This window comes from Schistocerca cancellata, chromosome 1 (assembly GCF_023864275.1).
Source record: "Schistocerca cancellata isolate TAMUIC-IGC-003103 chromosome 1, iqSchCanc2.1, whole genome shotgun sequence".
Lineage (NCBI taxonomy): Eukaryota > Metazoa > Arthropoda > Insecta > Orthoptera > Acrididae > Schistocerca > Schistocerca cancellata.
The window spans coordinates 509,559,132-509,582,302 of record NC_064626.1 but is presented as its reverse complement, the minus strand read 5'-3'; the positions used below and the strand labels follow the sequence as shown (position 1 = coordinate 509,582,302).

General features: G+C 42.3%; 1 protein-coding gene across 1 annotated transcript; it reads right to left on the bottom strand.

Annotated features, from left to right (window-relative positions):
* Nucleotides 1–10,573: 10,573 nt before the first annotated feature.
* Nucleotides 10,574–22,731, bottom strand: LOC126186923 (facilitated trehalose transporter Tret1-2 homolog). The gene is made up of 4 exons (XM_049928255.1): nucleotides 22,659–22,731; nucleotides 18,303–18,583; nucleotides 12,584–13,171; nucleotides 10,574–11,149 (listed from the first exon to the last, which is right to left on the bottom strand). Exons 1-4 carry the CDS (start codon nucleotides 22,729–22,731, stop codon nucleotides 10,574–10,576), a joined length of 1,518 nt encoding a protein of 505 aa, XP_049784212.1.
* Nucleotides 22,732–23,171: the final 440 nt, after the last annotated feature.

The window sequence follows — 23,171 nt, the reverse complement described above, 5'->3', positions numbered from 1 at the left end:
TACTTATGATGCATATTCTCACAGGATGGCAACATAGTGAAAGAACTGGAAGCGAGGTGTAGCAAAGCTAATGCAGTGAGCGCTCAGCTACGATCTACTCTCTTCTGCAAGAAGGAAGTCAGTACCAAGACTAAGTTATCTGTGCACCGTTCAATCGTTCGACCAACTTTGTTGTATGGGAGCGAAACCTGGGTGGATTCAGGTTACCTTATCAACAAGGTTGAGGTTACGGATATGAAAGTAGCTAGGATGATTGCAGGTACTAGTAGATGGGAACAATGGCAGGAGGGTGTGCACAATGAGGAAATCAAAGAAAAACTGGGAATGAACTCTATAGATGTAGCAGTCAGGGCGAACAGGCTTAGATGGTGGGGTCATGTTACACGCATGGGAGAAGCAAGGTTACCCAAGAGACTCATGGATTCAGCAGTAGAGGGTAGGAGGAGTCGGGGCACACCGAGGAGAAGGTACCTGGATTCGGTTAAGAATGATTTTGAAGTAATAGGTTTAACATCAGAAGAGGCACCAATGTTAGCACTGAATAGGGGATCATGGAGGAACTGTATAAGGGGGGCTATGCTCCAGACTGAACGCTGAAAGGCATAATCAGTCTTAAATGATAATGATGATGATGATGATTTATGGACAGAGGTTTTTTTTATTAAAACATATCCATTTCCAATTAATATATTTTTTTTCTCTACTTTCAAGGGTACAGCGGGATGTTCGATATTCCGTCCACTGTAGAGCCCAGTTTACACTAGGCGAATAACGGGCGAGATGGCAGTATGTCCCTATTAGGAATATTTGAATTCGTTTCTCAGTCAATGCCTTCCAGACCAAAATGCAAAGTCTTGAGGCATGTCAGATTAACTGTTTATATGACGTAATCCTTTCAGCATTCATGTGCAAGATCTCACACTTCTCATTATTTCGGTTAACCACCATCATATATTCTTCACAGATAAATATAACTGATCATACAGATATTATTTTCAATTTATAATCAGTTGTCGACAATACTGTGTTATTATGTACAGTTAATTTTTACAGATACCTTTAAAAATATTTGAATTCGCCACAGTTTTGGTCTTTGGCAGTGTGTGGCATGATCTGACAATTTATCGCAACCTGAAGTTATTCGGTACATAGTTTCCTCTTATACATTTAAATACGTTATTCCACAATGAAAATCAAAGCTTGTGGTTTTAAGGAAGTGTGCTCTGAGTAAAACAGTGTTCTGTCACTTTCCATGGACTGAAGCCGATTCGTTTCATATTCAGACGGAGAAGCATGCAAAGGAGTTCAGATCTACAATCGAACACACCACCAAGTAACTCATATTTATGTCGACATCGAAATATACGTGTACATATTTCAGTAATCTTGTAGTGAGAAACTATAAATTATTTACGTATATCTTACTAATTTATACTTTACAGATACAACTTCGTAAATTATGATATAACGATTACAATTGCTCTATAAAAATAAGTATAAATTTAGTTAACTTTCTCTTTCTGTTGAACCAGTCATCTTACACTGTTAGAAGAAATTCTGGATAAGGTTTTATCAGAATTGCCAAGGAAAAGTTTTTTGTGTTACGAAACTAAATATTACTTTTCTTCAGATTAAAGAGAGATTCAGTTATCTCATGATTTCTTATTACGCAGTACGAAAAGGAAGGGAATTCCACCGAAAAATGTTACTTGCGATGTACCAAACTATAAGCTTGGCAGCAAAGATCTCCAATATAAAGTGAGCCAGATCAGACTGAAAGCGGTATCGCAGCATCATATAAAAATGTTTACCCAAGATGAGTGGTTGCTTTACCTGGTGTATACTTCACTTGAATTTCAGTTTTTGTAAACAATCTACACAATTTTTCCTGTTATATACCTCACTTTTGCGGAGCTCAGGATCTCAAACATCTTATACATTTTACGTAATAAACATTATTATTTTTTATAGATCGACGCATAAGCGTACCTATCATACCTAGCTACCCTTTTTAACTTCTCCTCTGTAACCGCATAGACGCTCAGAAATGATTTTTGTGTGTTTTTAGATGTTGAAGACGAAGGACTGATATTACAGCATTACGTCAGCCTCCACCATGTCTTAAATTTTGTTAATCAGCAATCAACACTTGGCAGATAGCGTCATGAACTTACAATAGCTCTGGTTTATCTGACCTTGTTGCCTCTACAGATCTGAGGACAAGGCTGTTACGGAAATGTCGTTATTCTCTTCTTGTTGCACAAAATTAGGCAATCACCTCCAAGTCGGAAGATCTTTCAGCGACACTGCAGTTGGGTAGGTGTCATGCTTCTACTTGTTTCATATCCATGTGTCAGTTTCATTCCTTAAAATCTGTGTTACAGGACTGGCTCATCTCTTCTTTGTACTTCAGTATCGTTACTTTCTCTTATTTCACTACCTGTATCGTCTGTCTTCCATTGTCAAGAAAGTACAATATATTCTGTAAGCCTTGACAGATATTCGACTAGATTTCTCGTAACAATAGCCTCATGTTCATTTAATTGAATTTATCTTCTGTGTAGTGTTTGCTTATCTTCTACTGAAGCTGTCTGTTGCTGTTGCGTTGCCTATTTCTTAACTTACACGCTAAATTTCAATCCGTGTTATCGTTCCTTAATCTCTGAAAGCCTCACGTTTCGGGAGTGATACATGGAAGTTCTATTCTATTGTTTCATTTACTAGTGTTCTTCATTACTAGTTTATCTTTCGTGCCAATAAGCGCACTCATGTACAGTTTACAATATGAATGTAAATAGCTATTAAACGACCTAAATTGTAATTGGTACTTTCCTGACCTTGTCTGATCTTAAAAGCTTTATTTATTCGCTTCCTGACTGATTCACTACTGTAAAAAAATTCCTGAAATCCAACGAGTCAAAATACGGTGCGAAATATGGTAAAAAAATTATTGACTGTTTTTTCTGTAGTATAATATTTCATGCTGAATCAACGCGTCATAGTAATGGAGTTTTCACGCGTTCTGAACGAAGAAGGAACTTCGCATAAATATTCTCGTAGCGTGATGACACTCGACAATTTTTCACAGTACGCACTTCTCTGCAACACTACCTCCAGGAGCAGATGCTGCCAATTATGCAGAAAATCAATAGTGTGGTTCCGTTTTTATGTATTCATTTGGTCTATGACGTTAACATAGTCAGGATTTCCCATCTTCAACGACATATTCTACTTACTTGTGTTAATTTTGGTGAGTGAAGGGCAGAAAACGTTGCAAGAGCGGGTGTCACATTTTCAAAAAAAAATGGCTCTGAGCACTATGGGACTTAACAGCTGAGGTCATCAGCCTCCTAGAACTTAGAACTACTTAAACCTAACTAACCTAAGGACATCACATACATCCATGCCCGAGGCAGGATTCGAACCTGCGACCGTAGCAGTCGCGGGGTTCCGGACTTATGCGCCTAGAACCGCTCGGTCACCGCGGCTGGCGTCACATTTTCAACTCTGGAGGATAAGCAAAGAACTAACGTATACTCACCTTACATTTAATAAGACGGAAATCTTCATAAAAAAATGCGAGAAAGCCGTTGCCGATGATTTGGACATGCGCTGCGCACACAAGACGATAGTACTGCAAAGGCAGCGCCATACACAGTGGAAGTCATGGGAAAGAGAGCCAAGGTACTTTTAAGACAGCGATGGGACGACAAAGGACAACGACCTGGAGGCAGCAAATCTTCATTTAGACGTGACCCACTATCGAACAAAATGGAAACAGCGATTCAACTCAGCGGAGTCTGCACCAGATGGGGAAACGCTAAAGAAAACGAAGAAGAAGGCATAGTGTGGACAAAATTTTATGTTTATTTACGTTTCAATATTCGCCAGGCCGTTACGGGATTTCCTTTATGCTACTGAATCGACCACATTGATCGTTATTTCACGTTTTATCTGTCACTTCACTGTAAAATCTTCTCGTCCTTCCATTCGGAGTTGAGATATCCCAGGTAAAGTAGCCATACCTATAGCCGTTGTCGCTAATGGACATTAATGCGGTAATGTTCTTTCCAGTGACTCGTAACACTTTCAAGGCGTCCGCTCCTTACGTGGCCTTACTGCGTTAGGGTCACACTTTGCGAACTAAACCAGAAAAAACATCAGTTTTAGAAGAGCTGGATTATACAGTTAACATAAGTATGTCATTGGTATTAGGCATGGCCGGGATCATCAGTGGAATGTGGAGTCTTGGGTGTCGTGTTTGTGAACGCGGTAATGTGAGGGTAGTGTCCGGCTGCTGGATGATTCGCTGTTTGGCCAGGGAAAGTCCTTTCGTCACCTGTTCCACAGTCCCACTGTCCGGTATGTCCCACAAAAGTATATGTCTTGTGCACTATCTAGCGAGAAGCTTTGAGAACTTGGAGAAAAATGCTGTGTAATAAGGGATATAGAACGCTATGAGTGATAAAAAATTTTTAAAAATTATAATTTGCACAGTAGCTTGGTTCATGAAAATCAGATCAAAACGACAGCTTCTCCATTCTAAGAAAGTCTGAATGAACTGGGTTTTCTTATGTTGGGCTGCCGTAATAAAAATGACACATTAAATATTTATAATAGTGACTTTTGTTACTGAACGGGAGAACTGGTAATCACAGGAAATACTGGAAACGGGGATTTCGATGTGCATCTCCCGAATGCTCTATCCCGATTACTTTGCTGTGTTGTTATGTTTCTGTGACAGAGAGCAGCAGACGTGTGTAGTGACCAGTGGAATGGTACACAAGATGGCGCTCACGCTAAAAACGAGTATGTTCATTACTGGGTGTTACACAAAATACAATAAGTAGAAGACTTGTGAAGAACTGTTTGTACAAGAGTTTAAGACTGCAAGTGTTTTGGCAAAACTTCCAGCAAAGGCTGCATCGTAAAACTTAGTGGCAAGCGGTGCGAAAGGGGATATGTACGGAATAAAAACAGAACCTACCCGAAAACTGTTCGAATACTAGATAACATTGCTCGTATGAAGGGAAGTCTGCAACAGAGGCCGAGTGGAAATTAAGAGATGATCTCGTTGAAACATTATCAGAAATGACAATATATCTGTAAGGACAGATATATTGTCATGCGTCCAGAGGAACTTTCGTGTATTGAGTCCTACTAGAAGTGTGAAGCGAAATACTAGGATTCTTAGTTTTTCCTTTCTTCAGGTGAGATATGATTTAGGCTGCCAGTATGTGTGAACTCACAGAACATACACCATTATGCATCAGAAGAGCTATTGTGTAATATCAAGACTGGTGTCTGTCGACCAATGTCTGGTGTCCGCATTGTCGCACGATTTTTTCGTCAGACCTTTAATGGTAACCAGTATGTCCACAAACTGTTTAATCCGTATGTGAATTAGATGACTGTGTGTATGTTTTCAATAAAACGGAGTAACGGCGCAGACCACTTTGACGGCCTTGACCTTGAGACGCTCAGTCGCCTAATCTTTCTTCCTGTGATTTTTACCTGGAGGACAAACTGTGGGATCTGGTGTACTCAGATAATCCTCACACACTGGAAGAGCTACAGCAGAACACTGAAAGCACTCTCCTCAGTCCCAGCTGCTACGTGTGTCTCACAGTCTGATAGTCAAGCACAGCGCGGCATCGAGTTCAACAGGGGCTATTTTCCAGCACGTTATACGATGTTTAACAAAATTGGTTCAAATGGCTCTGAGCACTATGGGACTCAACATCTGTGGTCATCAGTCCCCTAGAACTTAGAACAACTTAAAACTAACTAACCTAAGGAAATCACACACGTCCATGCCCGAGGCAGGATTCGAACCTGCGACCGTAGCGGTCACGCGGTTCCAGACTGAAGCGCCTAGAACCACACGGCCACACCGGCAGGCGATGTTTAACAACTTGGGTCAATCCCACGTCACTCTTATTGTAAATATTATCCGGCTCGCATTTGATTTGCCCATCCTGTACATCAAAGACTTGTTTTGAGACTTTACCAGTCTCCCCAGTAATTCTACTGATTTCTGCTTACTCGTAATTTGCATACAGTTGTATTTACGTGACCCAGTAACCTTCATAGAACATACAAAACAACTGAATGTGACATGACATAGCCATCTGGATATTTTATACTGAAACTTTGTGTGCGGTGTATCATAATTTAAGTGTGACGAGAATAAATGTGTTTGCTGCTGATAGGTTATACTTTTTCCCGTATTTTCCATTTTCCTAAAATTCCTCTATAAACTCGAATGTAGCTTTGAAAATCGTTGATTCACAAGGGCCTAGTCACGATCGTGAGACTCCTGTGTCTCATCTCATTGGTTTTCAGAATCTGTCAACTTTAAATTTTTTTGGTAGTGTGCTCAGTTTACAGAATTTTCTACGTAGCTCAAACAGCTGTTGTCTCTTTCAGAGCCTTACAATTTTTATTCCGAGGCTAATTCATGATGATATAAAAATTTTGTAAACCGTAGACATGTCGGTACTTTAATAATCGTGTTGCAGGTTCCTTCGTAGCATCCAGATTAAGAAATTTAATTGATCTGACGGAATTACATTTTCCTGGAGAGGTATGAGTGTCAACTTTATATTCGGTAAGGATAGATCACATACGCCTAAGGTGCAGGCAGGATTTCCCTTGAGGTAAAAACTGGGATGCTACTCCAGTAGCGGAGAGCCTCGGCAATACTGAAGATTTAAGAAGGGGAAAACGGGCTCAAGGCTTGTACTGAGGTTTGTGTTAGGGCGTTGGATTATAACCATTCGCGCAGTTCTCTGAGCTACGCCGACAGGGTGGTGTAGTGATTAGCAAGTGCGCCTTGTTGGTAGGAAACCCAGGTTCAAATCCTGGCGTTGACACAAATTTTAATTCATTACTCCAGCCTTTATCCTTATCCAAGGTAAAAAATTTAAATTTCGGAACATCTCACACGAAACCTGGTAAGAGACACGTTCAGTCTTCTCAAGAGCACTACTACGAGAGGCCTGGTGTTGCCGCTTCAGGGCCGACAGAGGACGACTTTCTGTATGATCCAAAAATATTAGAAGAGCAGTGGTTCAGTTACAGCTGAGAAGGGAAATAACTGAAAAGAAATAAACACTTTGTACACGAGACAGATCCATGGGAAAATGGAGGAATACTTAGAATATCTGATACTGTAACAAAATGCAAGGTAATACAAAACGACAAAGAAAAAAAAAAAAGAACCAGGAGTCCCCTAGTAATTACACATTGAGTAAGTTTAAAGTTCGAAAAGGGGAGACAAAGACAAATAGAACCCTGTTAGTACTAACAGCCAACCTTCCCCAGGCGTATACTTCGATACTGTTTATCTTATCGACAAAAAAAGCTCTACTCCCCTATTTCAAGACGAACTTTTATAAAAATTCGAATAGTGTCTGGAACGTCTCATTTAGATCAATGAGTGTTGTGTCCTTGTAAGTAGGCTGTTTAGGTTTTTATGTTGGTAACACCACGTAGCATTCTGTATGAAAATCGCTGAGTGTGCTGTGTGCAGTCTGTGGCTAGTTGGCATTGTTGTAATATACGCTATTGTAGTGTTGGGCAGTTGGATGTGAACAGCGCATAGCGTTGCGCAGTTGGAGGTGAGCCGCCAGCAGTGGTACAGATGGGGAGAGAGATGGCGGAGTTTTGAGAGCGGATGATCTGGACGTGTGTTCATCAAAGACAGTAAATTTGTAAGACTGGATATCATGAACTGATATATATATTATGACTTTTGAACACTATTAAGGTAAATACATTGTTTGTTCCCTATCAAAATCTTTCATTTGCTAACTATGCCTATCAGTAGTTAGTGCCTTCAGTAGTTAGAATCTTTTATTTAGCTGGCACTATTGTTGCTCGCTGTAATACAGTAGTTTGAGCAACGAAGATTTTTGTGAGGTAAGTGATTCATGAATGGTGTAGGTTATTGTCAGTCAGGGCCATTCTTTTGTAGGGATTATTGAAAGTCAGATTGCGTTGCGCTATAAAAATATTGTGTGTCAGTTTAGTGTTGACCAGAACAAGTAAAGAGAGAAATGTCTGAGTACGTTCAGTTTTGCTCAGCTGTTTGAAAATCAAATAACGTAGAGATTTACCTGCACAGTAATTCATTAATTTATCTATGGGAACGTTTCAGTCCTTTGTGTATCTGTCTCGTGAAAGTGAACGTCAGATCTCTAACCGTATACCTCTGCACATGTCGCACTTTTCCGTACCGTTTTCTTGCTCCAGCGGTCAAGCAGATATTTAGTCTCTGTTCAGTCACGAGTGAAGTGCCTACTACGGCTGCTGACATCATTCGCTATTCACCACCACAGCTAACTTTTACAAATATTCATAATTATAGTTGCACAGACCGCGATTTCTCCAAATGTTCCTGGATTTTTTTTTTTTTACCGACGTGGTCTCAGGAGGAAGGAAACTGTTAGGGAGTCATGCGATTTTTCTTACTTCTTTTCGTGACTTTACTCCGTCCGTTGTAGCGAGTCAATCGATTCACTTTACCGGCAATGTGACATTTTTGTTATTACGCTAATGTCTGATACCTTTGATACCTTTTTATGAAGTTTCTTAGTTTCTCCGTCTTTTAGACGCCCCTTTCCCTTATCTGCACTGTACCATAAAGAGTTTCTAGAAAATTTTTATTCCCTGTTTACAATGCCATCATTATTTAAATTTCAGTAAAAAATTAATCTCCCTTTTCTTTAATTTCTGTGTTGTATTTCCATATGAGAAAACCTCGACAATAGCGAATGAAAAACATATGTTCCTAAATTTTTTACTGGCGAAACGCAGTTTGTTCTCCCTAAAATTAGACGGGAGGAGAAAGGAGAGTTCTTTAGTTGTGTAGCCAAACGTTATCTTAGGTTCTGTAAGACATTACTGCAGTGCAAATAATACGAATAAAAAGAAGTAAAGTATAATTTTGATCACAACAATTTATTGCAACAAATATATTTCGTATAATACTGATTTTCATACAAAGTATAAAATAGTTTATATACATACATACATACATATTTATTTATTTATTTATTTTATTAACACTATCGCAGTACATAATTAATTAACCATATGATTAATGTCGTTATATAATATCATTTCAGTGAAAGTGAGCTACAACAGAATGAGATTCCAGTCGTGCGTGTTTGCTTTAATGTGTCGTGATACTGTTCACCGATGCAAGGGGATCGTGTAGCTTATGCGGCAGCATTGTCACTGTGTAGTCGATTATTACTGCAAAACTGTGCCTCACTACCAGTCAAGCAGACCAGTTGTCAGATCCATGTTCTTCCTAGAGAAGCCAGAGCATTTCTTTGGGGCAGACACCCTAACACTAGGTCACTTGGACAACCATAGTACAGGAAATCAGCAGTGGCCCTGTTGAAGGAATAGTCCCAGCATCCACCTTAAATAACAAGTGGAATAATGTAAATGAATGAGGATGAAGGTGTGTCTTGAGACTGTAGTCTTGTAGTGAAGTGAAATGGAATATTAAAGTGTTCAGACAGTGAAGAGAATAACAGCTTTTGAACCGTGGTGCAACAAATGATCAGTTACGTTGAGTTAATACCCAATGAGGAGGAATTAAATCGATCGGAAGAAACGAAATATTTATGGCACCAACTGATTAAAAATTGATAGGACTCATTCTGCAATACTACGAAATATTTGGTAATGGAAGAAGGTGTGGAGGGTGAAATTGTACTGGGCTACAACGCTTGACTGTAGTAAGCAGGTTCAAATGCCAGGAGATGAAGAGGCTGCGAGGACAGACTAGCGTGGAAAGCAGCATCAAACCAGCCTTCATTGTGAACGCACACAATAAAAACAATAACAACAAGAACGAAGCACCGGACTAAAGCATGACCTCCCAACTGGAGGCGTCATCACTTAGCGTACAGAAAAACGATGTATGTCGCAACATTCTCATAAATCTGCAATGAAATGTGCAAAGAAGACTAATACAGGTTGATCAAGGGCGAATTAGTGGCATTTATCGCGTGGTGATACTATCAGATGGGAGTTTCTCTTGGTTCCCTGATATAAGTTACAGAGTCGGATACAGCTTTAGTCACTGACTCTGCTGCCGGTTTCACGCTTTTAATTCATCTACAGATTGGTAGTATCCTTTGTTGAGTGAGCTTTACTCTGTATGTTCAGAGCATAAAATCTTCCAGAACCTTCGTTCATGCATAGTTTTGCATGGCAGACAGCTTATTTGGAAAAGTGCAGTGTGGGAGTCTCTTTTACAATAGACCAGCGCCCCTGCTTCCCTCGAAATGTGTCTCGCCACAGAGGAAAGGATAAAATAATTTTCCTCCCTGTGAAAGGAATCAGTGTCGATGGCGTCTCACTCTACCACTCAAACTCGCAGATGTGGACGAATGTCAGCAGTGCGCTTGTAGCCATCAGTGACAGCTTAATTCATTCTGCGGGGTATGTGTATGCCCCTCTAAACCGCTTCCGGCTGCGTGACGGTAGACCCGTTTCAGTCAGGTTCTGGTTGCAGGCTGGGGTCCACGACCGGATCGCGGGCGGCGAACCGCTAGATGACATCACCAGAGTCCTCAGAAGTGCAGCAGGTGAAGCAGATGGGCGTTCCCGCGTCCGTCAGCTTCTGCTGGATCTCCTGCGACTGGAGGCCGCGAGTCTCGGGCACGAGCGCCGCGGAGAAGACCGTGTAGATGATGCAGATGCCGCCCAGCAGCGAGTACGCCGGCGTCGTGCCGTACTCCTCAATGAAGCCGTCGAAGAGTCCGGTCATGATGCTGCACGCTATCCAGCTGATACAAACGGCGACGCCCGCCGCCCACTTCTTGGAGACGGAGGGTAGCAACTCGGCGATCAACAGCCAGGGCAGCGGACCCAGGCCGATGGCGAAGCCGATGAGGAAGACGTTGATGGTGACAAGTGGCAGCCAGCCCGCTGCTTCGTGCAACCAGAGCCAGCTCTGGTGCACCGCCAGCAGCAGGTGCGACACGGACATGAGCACGCCAGAGGCGATCAGCAGCGGGCGGCGCCCGAAGTTCTCCACGAGGAGGGCAGAGGCGCCGGTGCCCACCAACTGGACGGCGCCGGTGATCACTGTGGATATCTGCGGCGAGATTGAGGTGCCCGCCTCCTGAAGAGAAAAGGAGCTGTATTAATGTCGAGGAACTGATTCTTCTTATTGTGAAATGATCTACCAGCTCTGCACCCCATCCCTGATGGACCAGTCAACGTCGAGTGGCCATTATATTACTCTCTGCCATTTGCGTCTTTCAAATGTGATTTGGTGGGTGTGGAGTCAGCATAACAGCCTCCAAAATGTCATCAGCTTGCCAGACATGGGAGCCGAGACTTCTCACTTAACTGCTGTATTGGCATCATGAAGCTGAGGGCACCCAACACTAGTCGTAAAGTGTAATAAATGGATTGGTTCAGATGGCTCTGAACACTATGGGAGTTAACTTCTGAGGTCATCTGTCCCCTAGAAGTAAAAACTACTTAAACCTAACCAACCTAAGGATATCACACATATCCATACCCGAGGGAGGATTCGAACCTGCGACCGTAGCGGTCGCGCGGTTCTAGACTGTAGCGCCTAGAACCGCTCGGCCATTCTGGCCGGCTAATAAATGGGTACTTGATCGAAAATTTTACACTTGAAGAAACAGATTTTCACTATGACAATATTTAAAGCTGAAATCAGTGGCGGCTCTTAACCATACATTCACAAACTTCCTCTTTTGAGACCCACAATTATTATCCTTCAGTACCAGCCATGTCGATGCACTGTTAATTATGATACACCACGTATAATTATTTACAGTGAGTTAAAATATTTAGGGGAAAGCAAATACTCGTTGGGCGTGTCTGTGCACTGTGCCTCTACCTATTTAGAGAACACACTGCGAAAAGATCGGTATACCTTTGGGAAACTGCCTTAGGGTGTTCTTTGTGACTAGGAAGCAGCACAAGCCACTGTCGCTGTAACGACGCTGACTGCAACAGGCTGCCAGCCCAGCGTTTCGTCGTCACAGTCAGCGCCAGTGTGTAGGTAATATCACCTGGTCAGCAGCCAGTAGTATTACTGAGCTCCGACCCTTCTAGTCACTAATCCACTTGGAACACCATCGCCAGGTGCAGCCATCCAGAAGCCGGAAGCCAGAGTTTGCTCCCTGGATGACACCCCCTTCACAGCAAGCCACTTCCGTGCTGGCAAGCAACATACAAAGCCAGTTCAGCAAAAGACTAGACTGTATGAGGAGCAATAACTCACCGTTAGCAATGTTGACTTAATGTGGACACGAATCTCCAGTGCCAGCTGAACCAAAAAAGTAAGTCAACTAATTCCGATCTGAGTGGGACTTTACCCATTACAGGTTCCACACTTCTGGAGTGGAGGTGTGTCACCAGCTGTTCTGATAAGTCTACTCTAAACCCCCCACCCCCGCCCCCCGCCACCTCACAACTGGGTCGACGCTGCCCATCACTGTCAATGCCGGTACATAAAGTGGAGCAGTTTCAAGGACAGAGTAAATCACTGCAGAAGGAAGCGAATGACGATACTTACCGCGAATATGTCAACCGTATAGAAGAGGATTGCGTCGACGCCACTGAGCTGCTGGAAGGCCATGAGCGGGAAGACGATGAAGCAGGCGCGCAGCGTGGGCGGCTTCTGCTTGGTCGGAACCTCGGGCTCGGGCCTCGGCTGGTCGCGCTGGGCGTGCAGCTGCCTGAGGCGCTCGTCGTCCAACTGCTGCAGCTGTAGGCCGTCCTTCTGCTTGATGGCGGCGCTGTCCAACAGCACGGAGGACAGCGCGGGAGGGCTGTGCTCCAGGTGCAGCCACGCCTCGGCTCGCACCGCCTTCTCGTGCCGCTTGCGGTTGTGCAGGTACTCGGGCGACTCGGGCATCAGCATGAAGGCGGCGCAGAAGCCGAGCGGCAGCACGGCCATGGTGACGGTGAGCCAGCGCACCGGCAGCACGATGCCCACGCCGTACACCACCAGCAGGCCGGCGGCCAGCATCAGGTCCAGCAGCGTGCCCAGTGCGCCGCGGATCTCGGCCGCCGCCACCTCCTCGGCGTACAGCGGCGCTATCGTCGTCACACCAGCCGCGGCCAGCCCACAGATGAAGCGCCCCACCATCAGCAGGATCAGCTGAGGACACCATACAGTACTCCTTTCACTATCACATATTCCAAACTCTCGAGAATAGGGCTGACTGTTGAGGCTCTGTTCCTTTCAGCCAAATATCGCTGGAAGCTGGGACTGGGCCTGATAGAGTCCCAATTGGGAATGCTGGGAGGGGATCCCCAGTTCCGGCATTCTCCTGGTGACCAACTGGAATCTTCCAATAATAGTGGTCATACTGATAGAGGAGGAGGAGGTTTGTGTTTAATCTCCTGTCGACAACGAGGTCATTAGAGACAGAGCACAGGCTCGGATGGTTCAAATGGTTCAAATGGCTCTGAGCACTATGGGGCTTAACTTCTGAGGTCATCAGTCCCCTAGAACTTAGAACAACTTAAACCTAACTAACCTAAGGACATCACACACATCCATACCCGAGGCAGGATTCGAACTTGCGACCGTAGCGGTCGCGCGGTTCCAGACTGTAGCGCCTAGAACCGCTCGGCCACTCCGACCGGCCTCGGACTAAGGAATGACAGCGAACTGGCCGTGCTCTTTCAAGGGAACTATCCCAGTCTTTGGCTTTAAATTATTTAGGGAAATCATGGAAAACCTAAATCTGGATAGCCGCATGCAGGTTTGAACTGTTGTCCTCCCTAATGTCATTCCAGTGTAAAACCACTGTGGCACAGCAACCGGTGGTCTTGATCGGATGGACTGTGTTGGAGCATGAGTACTTTCTGCATTTGATATCTGGAATGAAACTGACCCAAAGTTTTGAAGACATAAACGCCAGGGCATTTCGTTCTTCTGCAACAAGTGGTATACCTCAAATGCTATTATTTTGTATAAGTAAAGTTATTTTTAAGTTTTCTACTGCACTGATAACTTGCTGTTTTAATAAATTATACTTTCGTATCATTCTGAAGTGGCTTCCTAGTACGTCGAAATGTGCTGAGAAACTTTGAATTCGGAGTTGCGTCAGGCAACAAATTATTGATTTATCACACATTGAAACATTTCTTCCGTTTATACTTTCTAGTATAATCTTTTTCCACTTTCTTCATCCTTACGGAAACTAAAATATTAACACTCACCACGTCACAGGAATTTTACGACTACTGTAAAATATTATTGGTTTCAAAACTCAATAATACTAAGGAAATGCCTCGGACTGTAATATACAGGGTGATTCTGCGATGTGTTGCAAACTTTAAGGGTTAATGCAGAAGAGTAAGCGTTTCAGTTTGAGGTAAGCTATCTCGGTCCGGAAACGACCGAGCCGCAAGTTGTCATTGAAAAGCATTCTGATACCTCTCACAGTGGGATGCATGTGCCATTATTGTTGTTACTGAGATTGTAGGCTAAGTAGCTTTCAGAAGTGGTAGTATGGACCAAATCAAGCAAAAGTCTTCAATAAATATGGGGTATGAAATGCATACGTTAAGTGGTATGGGTACTTAGTCAATAGAGGAGATATGTTTCTGTATCGAAAATAAACTGCAAATATCTCTTAAGATACGCGTTTTAGACCCCATGTTTACTAGAATTCCTTTTCATACTACCACATCTGGAAGTTGCTACACTACAGTTTTAGCATCAAGAGAACCGATACTTGTATTCCACTCAGAGGTACCAGAACGATTTCGATTTACTCATTCCCGGACTGGAATCCTCACTTCATATTGATACATTTACCCTTCGCCTTCATTCCTGAAAATTTGTAACATTATCACGGAAAGGAATCATCCTGTTCACGGATTTTATCTGAAGGTGGACCTTCCAACAAAATTGTATAAATTACCGGATTGACTTTCAATGTACATCCACATTATCGAAATTACCCACCACTTATCTCGTAAATGTACGGCGACAAAGCCTCAGAAATTAACTCTATGAATTTTTGCCTTCATTGCACTGTTCCTCGTGGTCAATCAACAGAAAATGGTTCAAATGGCTTTGAGCACTATGGGACTTAACTACTGAGGTCATCAGTCCCCTAGAACTTAGAACTACTTAACCCTACCGAACCTAAGGACATCACACACATCCACCCCCGAGGCAGGATTCGAACCCGCCAACGTAGCGGTCTCGCGGTTCCTGACTGCAGCGCCTAGAACCGCACGCCCTCTCCGGCCGGAAATCAAAAGAAAAAGCACCTATTACAGTCTGTGGTTATCATTACGCAGTTGTGGTAATTCCCTATGAAAACTAGCTCTTCGTCATATGACGAATTCACATTTATGTTATTTTTTTATATTATCAGTGGGGAGTGATATGCGATCTGTTGATGTAAAACATGTGTGGATAAAAATCATAGGTCAATGTTTCAAATTTTCTTTACTGATCACCGGTTTCGGCTCATTACTGAAGCACCTTCCGGTCTATTTACAATATTGTTCAGTGTGTGACACTCATTAAAAGTCGTCGTATTTTTTACAGTTAAGTGTCTGTAATTTTTTAAAAAAAATCCCAGTCTGAAAATCTTTGTTGTTGACAACGTCAGTCACTAATCAAATGTTGCCATAGTACCCAGTTTACGACACATATTTACGAACAATCGACAGCAATAGTAGTTGTATCCATTTATGGGCGTTGCAAGTGCTATTGCTGTCGATCGGTTGTACATATATGCGGTAAACTGGGCACTGTAACAACATTTGATTAGTGATTAACGTTGTCAGTTTATAAACAAGCTCAGATTTTTACTTAGGATTTTAACGAGGACAGCTTAGGTCTAACAAATACGACGATTTGTAATGATTGTCGCACACTGAATGACATTTTAGACTGAAGTGAAGACGGCTCGATAATGAGCCAAAAGCGGCATTCAGTAAGGAAAATTTGCAACTTTGACGTAGGATTTTCATCCACAAATGTTTTGAATAGGTATTTGCATTCATAGCAGCAACAATTTAGCACCATTGCCGTTACCTATAAAGAAATGTGTGGAGACGGGGCAAATATATGGAACGGTATATTGATAATTTTTACTTATAGACCATCTGACAGCAACTGAATAAAACACAATTTTAGTGCCATACGCGTTTCTCCTTTATTTTCTGCAAGGCATCATCAGTCGCCTGGAATATGTACATATGTTTGCTATTTAATTTACATTTTTGTCACTGTACCTATAGGTTATAAACATTTGTGGTGGTTGGTATTCCCTATTAAGTAGTAATGTTTTGAACTGTACTTACAGGTTCCGTGGACAGTTTCTTACATATTAGTCTCCTGTTGCATTTTTGGTGTTGTTCTTCTTCTTGCGAATGCGAATTTACGAAAAAAACGCGAATTGGCATTCATAAGAAGAAGAACAATACCAAAAATGCAACAGGAGCGTAACGTGTAAGAAATTGTCCACGCAACCTGTAAGTACAGTTCAAAACATTACTACTTAATAGGAAATACCAGCCACCAGAACTGTTTATAACCTATAGGTTGTTGTTGTTGTTGTGGTCTTCAGTCCTGAGACTGGTTTGATGCAGCTCTCCATGCTACACCATCCTGTGCAAGCTTCTTCATCTCCCAGTACTTACTGCAACCTACATCATTCTGAATCTGCTTAGTGTATTCATCTCTTGGTCTGCCTCTACGATTTTTACCCTCCACGCTGCCCTCCGATGCTAAATTTGTGATCCCTTGATGCCTCAGAACATGTCCTACTAACCGGTCCCTTCTTTTTGTCAAGTTGTGCCACAAACTCCTCTTCTCCCCAATTCTATTCAATACTTCATCATTAGTTATGTGATCTACCCATCTAATCTTCAGCATCTAATCTATAGGTACAGTGACAAAAATGTAAATTAAATAGCAAACATATGTACATATTCCAGGCGACTGATGATGCCTTGCAGAAAATAAAGGCGAAACGCGTATGGCACTAAAATTGTGTTTTATTCAGTTGCTGTCAGACGGTCCATAAGTAAAAATTATCAATATACCGTAATATTACACGCAACTGAGGAAGACAGGACTACAAAAGTTGAAGATGTAAATATATGGAACATTAAAATTTCGATCTTAGTGCATAACGTAGGCAACAGCGTATAAAAACTACGTCATTCAAGACGGCGACACGCGCAGTACGCTACTCGCAGGTCGCAGTTCGTAGTAATAGACGGAAAATCATCGAGTAAAACTAAAGTGATATCAGGTGTTCCCCAGGGAAGCGTCCTATGACCTCTGCTGTTCCTGATCTATATAAATGACCTGGGTGACAATCTGAGCAGTTCTCTTAGGTTGTTCGCAGATGACGCTGTAATTTACCGTCTAGTAAGGTCATCCGAAGACCAGTATCAGTTGCAAAGCGATTTATAAAAGATTTCTGTATGGTGTGGCAGGTGGCAGTTGACGCTAAATAACGAAAAGTGTGAGGTGATCCACATGAGTTCCAAGAGAAATCCGTTGGAATTCGATTCCTCGATAAATAGTACAATTCTCAAGGCTGTCAATTCAACTAAGTACCTGGGTGTTAAAATTACGAACAACTTCAGTTGGAAAGACCACATAGATTATATTGTGGGGAAGGCGAGCCAAAGGTTGCGTTTTATTGGCAGGACACTTAGAAGATGCAACAAGTCCACTAAAGAGACAGCTTGCACTACACTCGTTCGTCCTCTGTTAGAATATTGCTGCACGGTGTGGGGTGCTTACCAGGTGGGATTGACGGAGGACATCGAAAGGGTGCAAAAAAGGGCAGCTCGTTTTGTATTATCACGTAATAGGGGAGAGAGTGTGGCAGATATGATACGCGAGTTGGGATGGAAGTCATTAAAGCAAAGACGTTTTTCGACGCAGCGAGATCTATTTACGAAATTTCAGTCACCAACTTTCTCTTCCGAATGCTAAAATATTTTGTTGAGCCCAACCTACATAGGTAGGAATGATCATCAAAATAAAATAAGAGAAATCAGAGCTCGAACGGAAAGGTTTAGGTGTTCGTTTTTCCCGCGCGCTGTTCGGGAGTGGAATGGTAGAGAGATGGTATGATTGTGGTTCGATGAACCCTCTGCCGAGCACTTAAATGTGAATTGCAGAGTAATCATGTAGATGTAGGTTTAGATGCCACTCCGTAAAAATGTCTGCTCCGAGCGAACGAGCAACGATATTGGCTAGCGGTGAGCTGGTCACACGCGCGGGTTCAGGGACTCACCGACTCGTAGAAGACGAGCATGACCCAGCCGGCGAAGAGGAGGAGGCCGAAGGCGAGCAGAGGCAGCTTGCGGCCGTAGCGGTGCGTGATGAAGCCGGCAGGGATGGAGCCGATGAGCGCCCCGACGGGCAGCAGAGCGCCCATCCAGGCACCCTCCGTCTTGGTGAGCGGCACGCCGGAGTACCACACGCCGTCCACGTCGGCGTACTGCAGCTGCAGCACCGGCAGCACGGGCGACGTCCAGCCCATGGCGCAGCCCACGCACAGCGTGCTCAGGTTGGCTGTGAGGGCGAACAAGCGCAAAGGCTAGAGGCGGCACATCGACGTATGAAATTTGAGGAAGCCAAAGAAAGACGATACTACACAACAGTAGCAGAAATGAGACTAGGAATGAACTTAACATCCAGTATGTAGATTAGGTGCAGATCGTTAAAGTAGGTAACTAAAGCCCGCTTCCGGAACACGGGAATGCGAACCGTCCTCGAATCGAATTCATATGGCGGATTAACAAGAGGTGCCGGTGCCAAGCGATGAAAAAGAAACTTCTTACTGTCGTCGATTTGCCATAAAGAAGTTTAAAGTATAGATCTGCAGATGTGGTTACAGTAGTACAGTGTGCGATTTGTGCTTTTACCTGTGGGAGTGGGGGGGGGGGGGGATGCCTTAGGGGATTAGTATAATTATATATGTTACCAGCTTGGACCGTGGCGTTACCCATGGTTAAACAGTTATTTATAAATAGATGTTAATGCCGAAACTCACTATTCACGCGTATGCACTATCAGAAATGCACTATCAGAAAAGCCATCCCTTGTTATATCTTTAAAAGTACATTATAGGTAAAGCTTATTTACAAAATCATCTACATACAGGTATACGAGGGGAATTCAAAAAGTAAAGGCACATTTGTGAAAAGCTGTACTTATTCCGATGATAGAAATCTGAAACATGCGTTATTATTCCACGTTACCTCCCTGGACTTCAATGCAGTTTTCCCGTCGTTTTACGAGTCTTTTTATTTCATCAGGAAATACGTTTATCGGTTGCAACTGTAACGAATTTTGCACCGCAGCAATGACGTCTTCATCACTTTCAAATCTTCTTCCCTGTAGTGCTTCCGTTAAGGGTCCAAACATGTGAAAATCGCTTGGAGCCAGGTCTGGACTGTATGATGGATGTTCCAGCACCTCGAATCTCAACTCCTATATTGCGTCGGCTGTCCGTTTGGCAGAATGTGGGCGAGCGTTATCTTGCTGCAGGATGACACCTCGTCATAGTTTTCCACGACGTTTGGATCTGATTGCAGGTTTTAGTTTCGTGCGCAACACATCACATCCACCATACAATACAGACCTGGCTCTAAGGCCTCGTTTACACTGGGGCGACGTCTTGCAACGTGGTGGCATGCTACGGAAATGTGGTGTGCGTCGTCTTGTCGTTTAGTTCTAAATGTTTTGAAATGCTTAAGTACTACATAATACTTTTTTCAAAATTAATAAGCAAACATACTAACAGTATTAATAGTAAACTTTCAGTGTTCGGTTCCACAAATTTAAATTATATGTAAAGTTTTACTCCAGTGTGTGGGAAATAAACATCCCAGGTTGGGATGCATAAACTAAAACCATAGGAGTGGATGGTCTGATGCAGAGGGGGGGGGGGGGGAATCCCCCCATCCCCCCCCCTGCCAATCGCACACTGCAGTAGTATGAACACTTTGCTATCTGACACGTAAGGACTACTCATCCACGGCTTCAAGTATGCCTTTTTTGTGGAACATCCGTGTGTAACAGACTCATGGAATGCTTTAAGTTTCTTCATAACGACGAATGTTTGAAGCTGCAGTCGCAATAAATAAAATATTCTTCACAACAGTCAGTGGAAATTGGCATTATAAATGAAAAACACTATACGTGTATGTTCCACACGATTCTGTAGAGCATAGACAATATTGTGTTTTTCATTCACAAACATGTTATTCCACCAAGAAGCGAAGTAAGACTCGTTTAACAAGGACGTTATCATGTTTAACATCTTATGAAAAACGCATATCAGGTAGACGAAGTGGTGCCTCAAGGAAAAGAAGAAATTTTATGTCCTCAGCTTCGCAAATATTTTCATGCAAAAATTTCTAGAAATACTAGCTATTTAGCCGCAGTCGTGAAAAAAGTTTACTATACTTATACGGCAATGTGTTTCAGTCCTCACATGAGGTCCAGTAGAAACTGAGTTGGAACAGGTATGTACAAGTGCGGGATACTCCAGAATACGCCCTTTATGAACTCAACTATTTGAGAAAATAAATAAGACTTCTTGTCTCGGTTGGAAGTAATCTACAGCAAAAGAGTCAAATGAATCTGAGAAGTAACGCAGTAATCTTGCGTTTATCTAATACGAGAAATCGGCAGTGAATCCTGATTCTCCAGGCACTAAGGGAAATGGTACTTACGCACCGGTTTTCTCTTTAATAAACTTAGACTGTGTACAAGAGTTAGCTGCTCGTAGTACTTATTATTTATAGATCGAAATATCTTGCAAAGGATTCAAATATTAACACACAATGACAATACAAATATACTCCGGTCAAATTTGGCTGGAAAAATGCCATTTCCGTTTGTAATTAAAGATATTCTAAACATGGTTACTATGTGTAAGATGCGTATCGAGGAATGCATGAATGATGACGCTGCTTCGAAATTTCCAACGCACCTCTTTCACCTTTCTTGCATTTTTAACGTACATTAACCGATTCTCTTATTCGAGGAACACTACTGTGAAACCAAGTACAATTTTTAACAATCAGTAGCAGTCACTGAATAAATGTACGAGTACTGATACAAGAAAATGTTCGTTTAATTTAAGTTCTTTATATAAAATTATTGCAGTTAAGACAAACGTTAAGTAAATATTTGAAGTTGATTAAATAAAAAACGATCTTGTGTAAAATTTATTTGTTAAGGGCAACAAAAAAACATTTCGTGGATGGCATACGTGCTAGGTATTCTGTTTCATTACAAAATGAGCCGTTATTTATTATCAAAAAGTATACATTCACATGCAATATTTCCACTCTCGAAAATATAGCTGATATATTGGCTATTTATTTACTCAAATTCACAACGAAACACTTCAATCTGAATTCATTTGTCTACGCAACATACGAGTCTACAAAATATTGTTTTGATCTCCGCAGGTATCAATGTTCCATGACGGAGAGAACAATAATGGACTTTTGGAACACAAGCTTGACCGGCTAGAATGGGCTACGTTATTTAGTAACTTTTTTTGAAATTATACTCCAGTTTTATGAACACCTGCTACTAAATAAACGCTGAAATATTGCACGATACAGTTAAACCTTTTAGAAGATAATTTTATTTCTATTAAACGTATGCAATGGGAGAGACTTAAATAAATGGGCAAATTTACAACAAAATTTTTAAAATATTTAAGCAGGGTGACTTTTAGTAGGACTTACCAAGGAATGATTCGCATAGCACGTGGACGTTATTCAAAGAATAGAGGATCATTCATTGCAGTTTAAATGGTTAAGAACAAAACAACAACTGAATCAGTAAATATCTTAAACAGATTACAAAGTGCAAAGAATAAAGATCAGCAGATCGCCAAATTATGACATCACTAATTATACTTGTTATCAGGAGTATGTTAATCGGCTACAGGCTAGTTTGAATCTAAGCTAGAGGTAGCTGCATAAATTGAGACCATGGTGCTGAAATAACAATGTCAGTTAGTACCGATGAGGGATTGTATGACACTCATTTCAAATCACTTGCTCTTGACAGACCATCTCGTCCCCTTTGCATTGTATAAGTAGTTCTTGTCGTTTTCTCTTTCTAGTAATACTTTGTAATTGCCATTAATATGTCTCAGAAACTGATTTCGCTCAATCATGCTACTGGTCAACAAGTGTTTATTAGGTTAACTAGCCTAATTACCTTTCTTATTCTAATAATAATGTATGTAGTGGAAGAAATGATTACTTTTGTCGTGAGAACTTCCCACGAGATACTCTAGTATTGATATCGATGCACCACGTCACTGACAGGAGCCAGCAGTCATATCTGCTGTTGTGTGTCGTGTGTTGTCATGGGAACGCTCGGTACCATTATCAAGCCGGTAATAACTGCTATGTCGCCGGTGGTCAGTAAGGTGCAAAACGACTCTAGAATGATACATTTCGTGCGACGTTCCGTAAAGGACCGAATTTCTATATCGACAGTACATGCGTTTCGAGGTAGTGACGTCACATATTTCGCTAATGATAGAAGAGTATGACGATATGAAGAGAGGGGGAGCATAGAGCAAGCTTTTGCGACTCGGAAGTCCACTTACCAATAGTGGCAGCGGCCACTTGTTGCCAGTGGATGATCTTCTTTTCCGATGGTTCGGGTTTTGTGTGCTTCATTTTTATCGAGGCGCCTCAACGATAGTATGAGGTAGTCTATCTATCAGGTGATAGAGAGCGCGCGGTGCGTTGGAACTGTGTCCGCCAGCTGAGGACGGCGCCCTTATATTGACCGCTCTTATCAGGAAGGAGGTGCTTAGCTCTGGTCGCGTGCTTCGTATGTACCGCACGACGTATGTCGCGGAAGGGGAAGATATACAGACCAGCGCAGTAGCTGGGCATCTTCTAGAACAGCGCAGCGATCACACTGACACTGATACGGAAAACGACAGTTGCCTCTATTTCGATCAGCCCTTTTTTCTTTCGTAATGAAATTGCTCTAGGGATATGATTATGTCGGTTTGTATCTCGGTAGCAAGATACCCTGTGGTCTTTCTACTCTTTGTGACAACAAATTAGGATTTTGTGTGTGTTTGTAGGGAATCAAAATTGAAAACTTG

What these genes read in the sequence shown, in the direction of transcription:
- LOC126186923 (XM_049928255.1), bottom strand. Translation starts at nt 22,731, where the DNA reads ATGAAGCACACAAAACCCGAACCATCGGAAAAGAAGATCATCCACTGG. An exon ending in TGCTCGTCTTCTACGAGTCG is followed by an intron (nt 13,172 to 18,302) that starts GTGAGTCCCTGA and finishes TGGTGTCCTCAG; the next exon opens with CTGATCCTGCTGATGGTGGG. An exon ending in ATACGGTTGACATATTCGCG is followed by an intron (nt 11,150 to 12,583) that starts GTAAGTATCGTC and finishes TTTTCTCTTCAG; the next exon opens with GAGGCGGGCACCTCAATCTC.